This window comes from Empidonax traillii, unplaced genomic scaffold (assembly GCF_003031625.1).
Source record: "Empidonax traillii isolate 1590-97213 ecotype Southwest subspecies unplaced genomic scaffold, ASM303162v1 scaffold707:size593822, whole genome shotgun sequence".
Lineage (NCBI taxonomy): Eukaryota > Metazoa > Chordata > Aves > Passeriformes > Tyrannidae > Empidonax > Empidonax traillii.
The window spans coordinates 339,748-355,327 of NW_020955900.1; the positions used below are offsets into that span (position 1 = coordinate 339,748).

The 15,580-nt window shown below is 39.8% G+C and overlaps 1 protein-coding gene across 1 annotated transcript in view; it reads left to right on the top strand.

Moving 5' to 3' along the window:
- ACTN2 (actinin alpha 2) overlaps positions 1-4,529 on the top strand; it is a 67,391-nt gene extending 62,862 nt beyond the window's left edge. The window contains exons 19-21 of the mRNA XM_027900092.1: positions 1,100-1,165; positions 2,051-2,209; positions 3,219-4,529. Coding sequence (XP_027755893.1) covers positions 1,100-1,165; positions 2,051-2,209; positions 3,219-3,377 — 384 coding nt within the window. The 3' untranslated portion in view covers positions 3,378-4,529. The remainder of the gene's footprint in view (positions 1-1,099; positions 1,166-2,050; positions 2,210-3,218) is intronic.
- Positions 4,530-15,580: the final 11,051 nt, after the last annotated feature.

Consider the following 15,580-nt stretch of genomic DNA (forward strand, 5'->3'; position numbering starts at 1 on the left):
TGATATAATTCTGTTTTCAAACAGGCCAGTATAACAGCCAAAGAGATTGTGTGTTTAAACTCCAGTCTATTGGTCTTAATGCTTTGAAAACATCCTGCATCTGGGAAAACAACTGGATTAGATGGACTGTCAGCATCACTTGAAGCTGTATTTTTCTGTGTGGTTTATATGCAGTTTGTTTCTTTCACTTGGCTTTAGATGTTTTATTTGGACCCAACTAGATACCCAGGGGAGCTCCTATGCTTCTTGCACTCAGACTTTTCCCAGTTTTTCTTTCCTCAGACTCAGTACAAGTTCTCCTATGCTTTATCCAGATTGTGGATGACACAGTTCTCTCTAAACCGCTGCATTATATCACAGCACAGAGGAAACAGTTACCTTCTTACCGTCAGGCCATTTAATGTTTACTCAGCTTTCAGTCCAGCATGTCGAAGACACGTTATTGCCTGGAAAATAAGCAACCTCATTTTATACAAGGTCTTCAACTGACCTCCTTCTAAGTCTTGTAAATCTCATCCTTTAAGCCAGTATGCATATCTCTGCTGTAGCCCAGGTCTTGACAGCCAGCAGTCAGAAAGAAAATCCCTGTACTTATTTCCCATATGCCAGCAAACAGCTCTCATAATGTACCTACCCTGGCCTTGGAGTGAAGTACGTGACTGTTTTTTTACTATACTTATAGCCACTACAGATTCCATGCAGAACCTTTCAAAGACATTTCATATCAGGCAGGCAGCTTGAGCATCTCCTGAGTTTGACTAGTTTAGTAACAAACTTTTCTCCTTGCCCTTCTCTTTGTCTTCCATGGTTGTGTTCTCTGTATTCTTGTCCCATTCATCTCCTCCCTCATCTCCCCCCGACCTTTCCTGATATTGCTTTTTGTGGTGAAAATGTCTGTTCCCTGTGTGTAATATGTTAGTTACTTCTTCCTCCTTTAAAACTGATGATGATTCTCGTGACCTGATCGGGCAACATCAATGAATACTGTTCATGCACTGGATCCAATATGCCAATGATCTAAACTCGTCATCTCTCCGGAAATTGCCTTGGATTCTTCAAACCCTCCCTTCTATATTCCTTACATTGTTTTGGTCAATAGAGGAAGAATGGATTGATGGACCATGATGATTTCAGAGCTTGCTTAATTTCAATGGGTTACGATTTGGTATGAGTTTTAAGAAACAATATCAACGGATTCCGCTAATAGCTATAATGTTAACCACAGCAACACTAAAGCTTGTTTAGACAGAATACTAACATAATTACACATAGATACTATTTTCTTGTTTCTTTGTTTTTTCTCTAACTTCAAATGGTTAAAGGGAAGTTAACAGTAAAAGTAGACACTTGAAAACTGTATTCCGTGGTCCAATGCATTGCTCTTTGAATTAAGGAAACTTTAAAAGTTGAAATTAGCAGTTACTAAATTTTTTTTTTTAATTTATCCTTTTCTGTCTGCATGATGAAGAATGAGTTTGATACTGTTTAGCTCTCATAAACTTGCTATGGGAGTTGCATTTTCTTTGCTTCAATTATTTATTCTAAAAATTTCCTCCCAAATTCACCCAAACAAAAGGATTTATCCTTAGTTAAATTGTCATGTATTTCTCATGAAATTTTCAGAATTGTTCCCTCTCTTAGTTCAGTGGGTCTGCAAGTACGTTGCTTCTTGGGATATTGTTTCACCTTCCTGTGTGGTACCTAAATTTACCATGGTTTTAGGATGAGGTGGAAAATGAAGTGTTAAGTTAAAACAAGTTAAACAGGCATTGAGGGAGGGTGGGAGGGAGAGAAGCTGAAGACAGTTAATTGAAAGGTACATACTCGGTAGTTAGGACAAAGGATACAGTTTTCAAAAGCACAGTCCCTTTTACAAAAGAGGGATGGGCATTTAAGATCCCGGATTTCATCGACTCTGATGTTGATGTTCCTAAGTCAAGAAAATGCTTTAAAGGGTCAGTAACCAGTGGTTTGGACTGGTTCATGGGAAGTTCGGGCTGCTGGAGATTGATATTATGGTGACCAGTTCTTGTTTTGGATTCTGTGAAAGGGTGAAGCTGAGTTTGCCCGAATCATGTCTCTGGTTGACCCCAACGGGCAAGGAACCGTCACTTTCCAGTCCTTCATTGACTTCATGACCAGAGAAACGGCAGACACAGACACGGCTGAGCAAGTGATAGCTTCCTTCAGAATCCTGGCTTCAGATAAGGTCAGTCACCATGCTGCTGGCTGTAAGGATTCAACAGCTTTCCTCTTTAGCCCTTCTTATACAAGCCCTTCAGTAATAGTGAAGCTTTGTTTGCGGTTTGTAAGACTTTAGAGAAAGCACTTGCTATTTCGTTTTGATTGAAACCAAGACTCTCAGCTAAAATGGGTGCAGAATACAAGGGTTTGGGGAGGAAGCTCCTGAATTTGGCATACTTTCCTCCCCACTGCCATATCCACTGGTGAGTGTTGTATAAATATGAGAGGGTGTATAATGGCAACACAAGAGCTTCCGGAGGAATCAGGGCCATAAGCAGTGCTACCAGGAAAACAGTCCTGTGCTGTGCAGAAAGGAGAGATCACAGCAGTACAGGTCTATTTGCCCAAGCTCGCTCTATTGATTTTCTCATTCTGCCTGTTTGTATTGATTTTGTGATCTCAGTTAATGTGGACCACATTTTGAATTCCAGACATGTACTCACTAGCAATTCATGTGGAAGACAGTCTCACAAAAGGTCTCAGGAAAAAATGGTTTTTATTACATTGCTATTTTAAGGAACGTCAAGTCTGTTAACAGAGGGTATCCCTCAGATCATAAATGCAAACCATTAAGAACAAGAATGCATCTTTCACTACACATATATTAGAACCTTGAAACTAACAGGAAGCACCTGTGTCTGTCCTGTCACTGCAGAAGGGGCAGTAGTGCACTGCTGAGATACTGACTCTGCAGGGATGAGCTGTATGAATAGCAGCCTACCCGTGGCTGCACAGTGCTTGGTAGGTAATGTGCAGTCACACACCCCCACACTGCATTTTGACCTAATCAGTTTGTTGGTAGACCTGTCCCCTTCGACTCATAATTAGGGATGGAATTTACCAGGGAAAATATCTGGTCTCAGAAAAATAGGCAGAATGTCCAAATTTATTAGTGGCAGCTACAGAAAAAAAAATAATATATTGTGTCTTTGAAGAATATGTACTTAAATTGTCAATGCTTTTCCCCCTCCCAGCCTTATATCCTGGCAGATGAGCTGCGCCGAGAGCTGCCTCCTGAGCAGGCTCAGTACTGCATCAAGAGAATGCCTCCGTACACCGGCCCAGGCTCTGTTCCCGGGGCTCTGGATTACACCTCCTTTTCATCAGCACTGTACGGAGAGAGCGACCTCTGATTCTGTAATTGGCCTCATTCGTGGTAGACACTAAAAATACCCACCTTATTGCTTCTCAAAAGCTTTGACAAGCTGATTTAAAAACAAGTTTTACAAACACAGTAGGGTACCGTCAGTGTAAAGTGCTAGTAACTAACTGGTGTATACTGAAGTGTGCAGCACGCTAGATATCTGCCTTGTTGGTTTTAGGTTGTCTGTCCTATGCAATGCTAGAAAATATATTAAAATATATTTAAAAAAATCGCAAGATAGTAACCTTGAAAACATCCATTCAAAAAATAGAATGTAAAACCTAAGAACATTGAAACTCACAAAATATTTATCCATTTTCAAAATGTTTCAATGCCATATGCGCTTCTTTTACAATGTTCGTACAAGTATGTTAGAAGTCATGCTTTTTTCTTTTGTAGAGCAATATTATTTTCCTCTCATGATTTCTGATTTTGTATGCTTCTACTGGTGGAATTTAATAAAATATTAAAATGCAGTTTTCAGGGAAGAAATGTAACAACCAAGTAAACTACTTAATTACAAAAATAATCCAGAATGCTATGCTTTTGTCACAATGGATTGTAATATAGGGGGGGAAAGCTGATTAAATTGCAGGTTTAGAGTTCTGTAAGCAGTACATTTCTTTTAGGCCTTTAACTTTTACAGCTGAGGGAGTACAACTTTTATAATCAGAAATAAGAAGGAAGCTAATTTCATGTGAGCTGTTTTTGTTTTGAAACCCTCATTCTTGTCTGTGTTGGACAGTATTTGTTTCTCAGTATAAGAACGCATTATTATGTGTATTAGTAGGCAACATTCATCTCTATCCTGCATATTGCAAACTCCCATCTGAGCAAACGTAGTGTGGTTGTCTTGCAGCTTTAACTGTTCAGTACAAAAAATTCAGTTTGTCTTCTACTGCGTCACAGGCAGTTCTGTCTGCATTCTGCTCCTGTGTGCTAGTTGTTTACTGTTCTTTTTCCATCTTGAGAAATGACAGAGAAGTAAAAGCAGTAATTTTTTTACTTGAATCCTACCGACACTGAGGAAATGCAATGTAATCAAAAAAAACCATTTACAAATGGTGAAGCGAGCTGTGCAGCCCAGTGCTATTAAAGCAATGATGTGCCTATTAAATAAAGTCTGCTTTTCAAAACCTTATGAGACTCTGTCATTGTCAATTATCTAGTGGTTCCCTCTTAAGAACTGGAAACATTTCTGAACATCAAAGGAGTTTTCAGACGCTAAAAGTTCAAGAGTATGTTGCGCATTTCAGTATATTGTGTTTGCATGAACAACAATCACTATGTGCTGCAGGGACAGGTATGGTTTTGTGAAGAAAGATGGGTCTCGGAATGAGTTTCCATTTAGGTCACTTGAGCACAAATGTCCATAGCTTGTTAGACTCCAAGCTTAGATAGATTCCCAAGAGACTTAGGAACCAATGCTTTTGAAGAGGTTGACCTTAACTTTCCTGTATCTCTCTTTTTCCTCATGTGCAAAAAGCAGATGTTAAGTATTCAATGGTGCTTTCACTGGCCTTTGTTTGGAAACCTAAGGATGGCAAGCATTACAAATCTGTGTGTCATTTCAGTGCTAATGTAGCACCTGCAGGTAAGGTGCATGGAGTGGGAGCAATTTCCAAACAATCCTGGAGGAGACAGGCAACGATCAAATACCTCTTCCTCCTCCATGTTGTGTTCAAAGGCCAGCAGAGGACTTACTAGGGCTAGGATCACATCTCCTACAGTGCATGTGCAGCCTTGCACACAGCCGTAAGTTGCTACTGCCACTGCTGATACTGACATGATGCAGGGCTGTCTCTTTCTCTGATGACAGTGCTTGTACAAACTAAGTTAGGAAGCTCTGCCTTAAAGCAATGCCATTTCCAGCTAAATGACTGCTGAATAGACTGAATTCTAGTACAAAATAACTCTGTACATCTCTCGTTGTCACAGTAGAATAAATCACTGAGCTTCCAATATGGCACAAAAGCAAAATCTCAGTCCTACAGGCAAGACTATACTAAAAATTGGCAGAGAGTTTATATCTGACACTTCCAACGTGTGTTGTTCATGTTCTCTACCTGCTATTTTTTATACTGTGATATTATTTCTATTTTTTAAAGTTTGGAAGGGACTTCTAAACTCTTCCTTTAGCTAAATATTCTGTTGATCAAAGCACGTGAGAAATAACGTTATCAGCAGCAAGAGAAAAAGACTTTTGCAAAGCAATTTTTTCAATCCTATATCAAGTTTCTAGTTTCTAAAGTAGAGTGAAAAGTACCAGTATCAGAGAGCTGCAGGGATTAATTATCCATCCATACTTGTCTAAAAATGTTACACCATATTAGTATGTCTTTCATGTAAAATGAGGAAGTGTCATAAAGTGATTTCTTCCATCCATGTAAGTAAACGGTGTTATTTTAACCTAAAGAGGGTAAACCTCAAGGTTCTTTAAAAGATTCTGTGGTCACTTTCTGGGGCTATGGGTTTTAGAGAGAGATTTCCTTTGTGGCTCCATTTTTAGGAGATGGCATATATATCTTCACACTAGGAATCAATGCAATGGTGTTTTCTATTTACACAATTCTGGCAGCAAACTAATTTTATTACAAAAAAGTCCAGTAACGGAGTTCAGGGTAGTGGATGTGCCAAGCACAGGGGCCAAATCAAGGCTCAAAAGGTGAAGGTACAGCATTATTTTGATGATCATGTGCATGAAGGTCATAGAATAAATTACAATTCAAAAAGTCAGTAACATTTTAAGTTGCCTTAATGACTGTAATACAGATAATGTCTTCTGTGACTTTACATGGATACAACAGTTCTTTGACAAAGTTCCTGCCAAGATAATCTTGATTTTAGAGTAATAATTTTCAGATAGCGATTTTAGAAAGGTGCTGATGCAGGTAGAACTCTGCTGTTAGCTCTATGTTACCTTCATGCTTCCTTTCTTTGTACATAGTTTCCAGTGCTGCTTTTCGCTCCCAGCAGCTTGTATTTTCATCAGAGCATCCTGTTGTTCAGTTTCCCATATCCTGGAAGAGACCATGATCCCACATTCAGCTTATTCATGGATTTGGATGGTAAGCAGTTTCCTTTCTCAACTTAATTAGCTTGTGGTTGAGAGTAATTCTGGAAGGAAGTAATTGTTTGATTATCGCTAGTGTATGAACAGGCCATTAGGAGCACGTTTCCAGCACTGTAATGGCATCAATATTTTTTGGTGGGCTTCTACAAACAGTTCCAGTAATATTTAAATGAGAAAATGGTACCTATACATTACCTGTGTCCCTCTTCCGCAGGTTTTATGGTTAACAACCTGTGCACTTTATTTGAGGAGCCACTTCAGCAGTGTTAAGTCTGCATTATAGATAGTTGTTTGTTAAGTATGTTCTGGTGAGATTCCTACTTGTTTCAGAGCACATATTTTTATCTAGGAAAACTGACTGCTCTATGATGGATTTTATTTCATATTAGTCTCTTTTTAAAATATGTAATTCCTTTCTAATTTTAAGCCAAGGTGTGGGCCGCCACCACAAAGGACAAGTCTATCTCCACTTTTTCCATGATCCTATTTATTTATAAATAGAACAGTTCCCATGTCTGGTTACCATACTGGCTGGGAATACATATCTAGGGTGCTTAGAATGGTAGATTATCCCCTCGAGCAGCAGCCTATATTTACATTACCTTAAAGTGGTTGTGTAACTGTGGAATTAGGGGCCCAGCTACCCACTTTCACTGAAATGCCTTTTTTATTCACAACAAAAGAACATTTTTGTACACACAACAAAGCTTGAGCCAGTACGAGGAGTGCCACTAATTTCCCTCTTGCTCTCATTAATCAAGAGAGTTAAATTAAACAAAAAGCCCAGTCTTTTCCATACGTGAGCTTGACTAGGATTTCATATACTAATCCTAAAAAGAAATTCCTCTGCCAATTTGCTAGGTTTTGGGAAATGTCATTAGCATTTGTAATACTGCTTTGCACAAATTTGATTATCAGCATATTGCTTTAATTACTTGGTAATCAAATATATTGGATGAATGTCCTAAGAGGATAAAAGTCCTGAGGCTAGTTTAGCACCCCTCTATCCCTCAATTACTTGCACCTGGCTGTTCTGTTTCAAAACCAAAACCTGGCTGCTTTTCTTGGCCTTAACTCATGGAAACTTTCTTCCTTTCAGGACACCTGTTAATACTTCAAGTGAAAAATGCCCTTGAGTGCTGTCCTTGGGAGGAGTGGATATCTTATGTGCTCTCCTGAGCTGGAGCCTTCCAGCTGCATGAGGGATACTTGTGTCAGAAGCACAGGTGTTTGAAAAGATCAGCTCTCAAGGCTCAAACACTGAAGGTCCTGTTTCAGGTTTTAGCTGGTCTGCTGAAGCCTAGCCATGAATGATAAGACTAAAAGAAATGTTTACATAAGTTGCCAGCAAGTTTGGCCTTGATTTGAATGGAACTGTCAAGACAGGCACATCAAGATATTAATATAATATTATAAATTATATAAAATATAATTATATAATTATCAATATGAAATATTATAATATGAAATTATTTTTTTAAAAAAGGCACAGAAAAGCATAGAAATGGCTGTATCAAACATCTTGTTCAGACTTGTATCCTGGCCCTGACCATTACCAACAGGAGGAGGAATAATGGAAAAATGTAAAAGTGAGACAGCGTGTGGCCATGTGTGCCCAAAAAGTCTCTGAGCTGCCAGTAATCTGTGGATCATGAACTTGTGGAACACTGCACACTGATGCCAAAATGTAGTCTGTTTTTCTGGTAAAGTAATATCTCCTCTGAGAGCTCTTTTTGTATTCCTCTCAGTGGGACCTACTGCATCTATAAATTCTCCAGAAGGCTATTGGATATGCTTGAAAAAAAGATTTACTGATCTTTCTTTTATCTTTTGCAAACTGTTCCTCATAATCTTTTTGGTTTCCCTGATTATCTGTTTACACTTAACCTGCCAGGATTAATAATCTTATTTTCTTCATATGGACACAGTGCCAGCTTTCTGAAGGATGTCTGCAACATGCAGGCCATCCAAGAGAGAAAAAAATCCTATGTCCTATGAAAGCAACCCCAGTTCCAGTTTGAACAAACTCTTTAGCAAAGCTATTTAAATGAAAACCAGACAGCCAGTCATGTTTGCTGGGTGCCCAGGTGAGCGTGATGAACATGTAGGGCAGACACAATGCTGTCAGACACTACATCCCTGAGGTCCTATCTACTGCCACTGTCATTAAACCAAAGACACAGAATTTAATATTGTGTGGCGTGCTGGATAGCAGTCTTGCTGTAATTTATGCATTACCTAGGGACAGCTCTCCATGGCAGCTCTAACTTTTAGTGTTGTTATTTGCTAGTGGAAGGTGACAAGGCTTGATTTGCCACAGCAAGCTGGCAAGCACCCATACTGTCCAGCAAACACTTTTGCCACTTGGAAATAATAACTGTCTCATTGTCTGAAGTGACTTGTGGAAGAAGGGACTGAAATGTCAGTATTTTGACCTGTAAACAAAAATGTACAAGTATCATTGCATTCTCTTGGCACTGTATTATATTTAATTTTTCCCCCATTTTTCATTTGAATATAATTGCATATGCACGTGTAAGAAGCTGAAGTTACGCTTGTGACAAATAGAGAAATGTAAACATATATAAAAAAAGACAGCACATTTTTTAACACTTTTCATTCTTTTTCCTAACAACATTTCAATCAAATAAAACATTTCTATTAACCATTTAAACTTAAGAAGACTGCCCCAACAGCACTCCAAATTATATATTTTTATATATATAATATATATAATAAATATATAATTATATATTTTAATAATATATATTAAGTGCAAACCCCTTCCTTCCATAAAAAATTAGTAACTGGCTTTTTCAAATTATTTCAGCACGAAAAACTGAAAATGTTCATTTATGATTGATCCCACCTGACTGCCCCAACAATGCCTCTTCTGAGTGCTTGGGAAGATTTTCTGTAAGACTCATTGTTTCTTCAAGCCAGACCATGAACCCAGGTGGCCCAAGTGGCTTTATGTGCAAAGAACAACTGAAATAGCTATAGTGAAATAAATATTTTACTGAAGTCCTTTTGGAATAGCTCCTTATGGCAATACCCTGTACAAGGCCCCTACCTCCTTTTATGGTGGTGGCTTTTGACCAAAGTGTTGCTCTGTAGACAGGATTGCCTTGAGCAGTGGCCATTCCTTTGGCTTTTCTGAGGAGGCACCTCCCTTTCTGCCACCTTTATTGTCTCTTTGCAGATTCCTTTGCCTCCTAACTCAGTCTCCAGCCCCTGTCTGCCACTGCCCTTTTCCTGCTTTTAACAACAGTCCTTTCAAGCTTAAATGTTTCTGACTGGAGATGTTAACTTAAATCTAGTTTAATGATCTCAAGGCTCTCTTGAATCAGATTTTAACAGGAGACACTTTATTTCTGCTTGATGAGAATGCAGTTGATTTGTACTAAGGCAATAAATGAAGTATTATTCCCTTTGTTTTTCTTTAGTATCTTTCAGCTTTACCTGCTACTCCAGGAGTGCTTATTAGACCCTTCAATAGACACCAGTGATAGCATGCCTCTCCAGCCACCAGCTACATATGGAAAGACATTTGTATACCACATGAAAATTTCAGAAATAAACCACAGATTATTCCACCAGCACCTTCTGGCATCAAAATCCAGGAGCCTACAGTGAGTTTAGCTCTACACAGTAAAGAGGGGACAGGAGACCTTAGCCTGATTAACCTATTCCCCAGCTTGTACCCGCTTCATACCGTCCCGCTGGCTTTGCCAGCTCCCAATGTCCCTGCCCTGCCTGCATGTAGAAGTGCAACTAGGAGAGGAGGATAATACATAGTATTTTCATGTACCAGAATATACGGGGAGACTCAGATCTACTTTCTCTTGCAACCTTTTAATGACACCTACAAGCTCAAGTCACTGATATGAGGGGTTGTACAGCATATAAAGACTGCTTCTGGTCCAAGAAACAAATTGGGAAATGTACATGGAAAACGCTAACGGGATGTAGCAATGCTGATAGATACTTCTGAGGACTTGTCAGCAGAACTTAAATTGCTTAATGTATTTTAGGCTTTACAGGTGTAAAGGCCCAAAAGTAAGTCTTTGTCCCTCAACTAGACAAAAAAAAGAGATGTCAAAAAACCCCAAAGGGAGTAATTGTAGACCACAGTCTACAGAAGAAACTTTTCACTTCCAAGTTGAAAACTTGACCAAAAATAAGACCTCATTGATATAAGTAATGAACAGGGTGGAAATATTAGGCCTTTAGGATGACAAAAGTACACTCTGGGCATGTTTTTTTTAATGTAAGTATATGTTACTGATAACTAAAGAAGGACTCTGCCCTAAAGCAGTGCCCTTGCTCAGTGGCTTCCCTGTCAGTGCCTCTTGCTCATGCCGTTGCTAGTGCTTGCAGATGTTTGAGGCTGCTTCTGCCTCACAATTTATTTTGGAAGCTTGGGCAAGATTTAAAACCAACATCACCTCTGAGTATTTCTTCATGTTTTTTCATTCACACACAAGACTTTCAGCATTAAGGCTTTTTTCTGTCTGATAAGTTTATATCGTTATGCCACTTGCATATTTCTTTCATTTAATATGTTGATTTGAATATTCATCGTTAATATTTCCAGCAAAAGCAATTCTCTTGAAGGAATCATATTTCTGGAAATGGATGCTTAAACTTGTTTCCTAGCTCATGTCTGGGACTTTTAAATCCTTGCTGCTGTTTCCTTGCTCCTGGCCTCACCAGCTTCCTTCTCCCCTCTATTTCTGGTCTTCTGCCTAGCATGAATTGTTTGCATGGGTGGAGATCACATTGCTCAAACCCCTCTGAAGAACACGGAGATGGCGACTGCCTGTAGAAAGGGTAGTGAAAATGCCACTGCTATGTCTGTGGTCATATGCAGTTTCCACAAAGTGTTGAAAACTAGAAGGTTAGACTTTAAAACAAACTGAATGAATCGTGCAGTTTCAAAGTCCTATGAACGAAAAAGAATTGCCTATAAAACATGCATTTTTAGCAGACTGTTGATAACATGCAGGATTGTTTGTATGTGTAAATTAGAGAAAGCTAAGAGGCTCTTTCAAGGTATTTTACGCAGAAGGGTTCTCGATGCTCTTGCAAAAGAGTCTTGCAAGGTTTGCTGTTCAATGAAAGAAAGCCATATAACAGAGGCTGCTCACTCTCTGGGATAGAGTCATGCCTGACAGCCGGCGGCACTGCTGGAAGCTCTCCAGGGCCACTCACACATCATATGACCTGCACATGTCCCTCTTCTCTGCCCTGTTGTGCTGTGTCTGCGCTACCAGGATGCAGATGGCTGCACTACTTGGCTATGTCTGTACTTTTCATTGTCCACCTTTCCAAGTTGGCTAAACCTTCTACAATCCTCCTTATTAGACACATTTTTATAGATCTCAAGCTGTGCTGAACACAAACTGATGTCCTTGCCAGGAGGAGTGTAATCCCATTTATAGTTCACGGGCAGCAAGAGTATGCCTAGGGCTTGTGCTCTAACAGTCCCCCTCAGCTGCTTGTGTCTGTATCTCCGAGCTCATCTATCTACTGGTACATCCCTAAGAACACCATCAGGCTGCAACTGCCCTCAGCAGCTACACATCAGACCTCCAATCCTGCACCTCTCACCCATTAGCATTTAGCTCAGGCCCTTACCCTCACTCCTTGCTTGAGCTATGTTGTATTAACACATTGCCTAATTTACAGTCTGCTACCTATGGATTCTTTAGTGATCACTGCACTGTGGGCTGAACCTGGTAGCATGGGCAGACCCGCTCTTCTGTTTTGGCTAAGGCAGGATTGCCTCATTGCCTCTGAGGTTACTGCTCCTGCCTGCCTTGCCATGACCCTCAAACCTACTCTGTCACCAAGGCTTTTCAGCTCTCCTTCACTGAGACCTGCAGCCTTGACTGTTTTTTTGAGGCACTGTCTGTTGGATGCAGAACTTCATGCATGCATGAAATGGCCTGCTCTAGGCTCTCAGCTTGGCAACATAGGCAGGAAGCTCTGCCAGCAAGAAATAGAACAGGAGGTACCTTTAGAAACCTGGTTCCATAACCACTCTGGACTCATCCAGGGCAGATGTTGTCCTGCCCTGGGCAGGGGCAGTGCAGCTCAGACTTCATTCAGCTGCTCTAATGGGGAGAAAGAAACCAAGAATCTTATGCACATCCACAATAAAACATTTTCTTATTCTCTGAGCTCCATGTTGAGCAGGTTTTCCGGGGTGCACACATTTAGCTACATGTGACCTGGCCTTTTTTTCCCCAGTTCTCATGCTGCCCTGGGACAGTTGGCAAGACTGCAGAAGTTCTTACCCTCTCTTCGGAGAATCTGATGTGGATGCCTGAAAGGTGCATGCTGAAGTTTTTAAAAATGCTGCAAAATTTCATAATCATATGAAATAAATATAAAATATTTACAGGCACAAACTTGTAACTAACTGAAAGCAGTTGACACAGTTTGCAGCATTACAGATAAGCTGTAAGACTCCCTACTGAGTTCCCAGTCCTCTCATGCCTGTGTTTCAGCCCTTCTGGGCATTTATACACTTTTTCATCAACACAGATACTCTCAAGTGAGGCAAAAGGTTAGTTCAGTTCACTCTAATGTGTTTGTTTTCACCCTGATGAAGACTTTGGGCTTTTTTTTTAAAGTAGTAAAGTCCAAAGTCTATGCTAAATAAGTAGATTAAATTTGTTGGTATTCCTCTGAGCTGTGCATCTTAAACAGGCTATTTTGGCATTTAGAGGCTTAGAATCGATCTCGGAACACTCAGCTTTCTTTTGGTTTGTGGTAACATTTTGATTCTGGGAGAAAAATGTTAAGATCACAATTTGACGTAAATGGAACAGATAATTTGTATTTGCATCATTAAAAAAATCACCCTCTACATAATTATTATAAAGAAATAGTAATTCTTCAGTTTAGAGGAAATTATGAAAATAAAATAAAAAACATGTAGTATAACTTACTCAGCCAAAATAGGGCAAGAATCCAGCTGCAGCAAAACAGCACAAGTGGTAAGTGACCTTACAGAACAGAGTGTCCAAGAGCTGTGCTCTGAAATCAGATTAATCTGTTTTCTCCTTCAGACTTCGGCATGGAGTTGTGAATGCTTTGCTCGGATGTAATCCTCTGAAATACAACTGTTCTTTAGTAACATGAATAATCCCACTGTTCTTGTTAAAATAAGGATTGCTTATGTGAATAACCCATGGGAACTGCATCCTCAGGAATAAAGGCAGATAATATGGGAATGAAAGGCATATTTTTGTAATTAATATTATGGAGGTATTTAAAACACAACCTCAAAAGCTGAAAGAGTGGGCTAAACCCCTGTGTTTGATCTTACATATGCATAAGGTGAGTATAATATTTAACTACATGGGTGTGCAAGTAGAGTAACAAACTGGTGAAACACATCCTTGGCTCTGAAAAAAATCAAAATACGAAGATGGCTTTGTTTGCTTCAAACACTATCAGGTTTTAAAAGATCTGTCAGTTTAGCTCTGTGTGTGGGAGGAGTTGGGGAAAGCAGTGTTTTGCAAATACCTTCAAATATACTTGAAATACCAGGACTTGTTCTCACTTAAAGATTTTTAATTTCTTTTGCTAAGGATATTAATTTGGATTTAATCTTGTTGCAATTAGGAAGATGTTAGCTTTACTGAACCATCACTTATAACCACCTTCAGCAATCTAGACTCTCACCATGATAGATGTTTGCATGAGTGAAACCATGTCTGCACCTGACGCTTAAATAGGACTAATTCCCAACAATGTTAAGGTCAGGTTTCTCCCACGTGGAAATGCTGGCATCTTTGTGTTCTCCCTTGCTTTACTCCACTGCTCTGCAACTCTAAGCTGCTCCTAGTATTGCTCTAAATATATTAAAGGGAATAGTATTTTGACAGCCTAATTTAGCAAAGCAAGAACAATGCTCTCTACGACGAAGAAAAAGCACTTTTCAAGCTTAAGGACATGCTCCCTGCAAATCATTAAACGTTTCCTGCAAATGCACCATGTATTAGAGCTTCTCAAAGAAACAGATCAAAAATTTTGGTAACTGTATGTTTGTGTCAGCCTCAGGGTAGGGATATGCCCCAGGACCCCCAGCACTGTGCAATACTGTCAGCATTGAAAGTAAATCAAGAAAAGGGACCTGAGATTCTCTAACATTGCAAAACAGATTAACGCTGAAGTTTCGTGTTGATACTTCTTTGTTGGACGGTCTGGTTCAACGAACGCTGCCTTTAACCGCTCATTCCTCTTCCCTTCAGCCTCTAGAGTGTATCTTGCCTTGATTGTGCTCATTCAGTTGTTTGTACAACTCCAGTTTCTCAGTCAGATTAAACACGGCCAGAGGCCGGATAGTTGCTGCCCTCTCTTTCTGCTGCTGCTTCTGTGTCAGTTCTGCAGACCCTTCTGCTGCAGATGAACTGGATCAGAGACCTGCTTCCACTGAAAACTGACCTTTACAGAAGAATTGTGGTCAAGGTCTAGCACCCACACAAGGAGAAGGATGGAAATAGGAGGATGGCACAGGGTGGAATTTGGGACTGACTTTTCATAGCACTGCACAGTCAAACTGGCTCAATCTGGTTGTGAAACTGCAAAGGAAATGGGACATGTGAAATGATCCTTTTCAAAAGCACCTTCAAATTTTCAGCTTTTTTTTTTTTTTTCCCCCACTGACCTACTTTGCAGCAGTTACACAAACAACTGCATCAGCACATGCAAGGATGTGCTGAGCTGTGGTACAAAGATCTGTCACCACAAAGCAACTGTGGAGACAGTAAGCTTTTTAACCTGAATTGCTGCCAGAGGAAATTTTCATAGTGTTATGTGGCATGACCAAAGGGTTGGAAGTTGTCCAAAAGTCAAGCAAGGAAATACACACCCTAAAATCTCATAATGAATGGTTCTCAAATCATTGCCCACCTCTGTAATATATGCAAATCATGTTTAAAAGGGATAAAATCAAAAACTCTCTAGGAGTACCTAACTTTTGCTTCTGTTTAGTGTGTTCTGACTTCTAAAGACTGCATTTCCAGACTACCACATCTTACACTGGAATTCTGGGACACATTTTTGCAGTGGGAGCTCAGGCTGACCACTGCAATGGTTTGCTG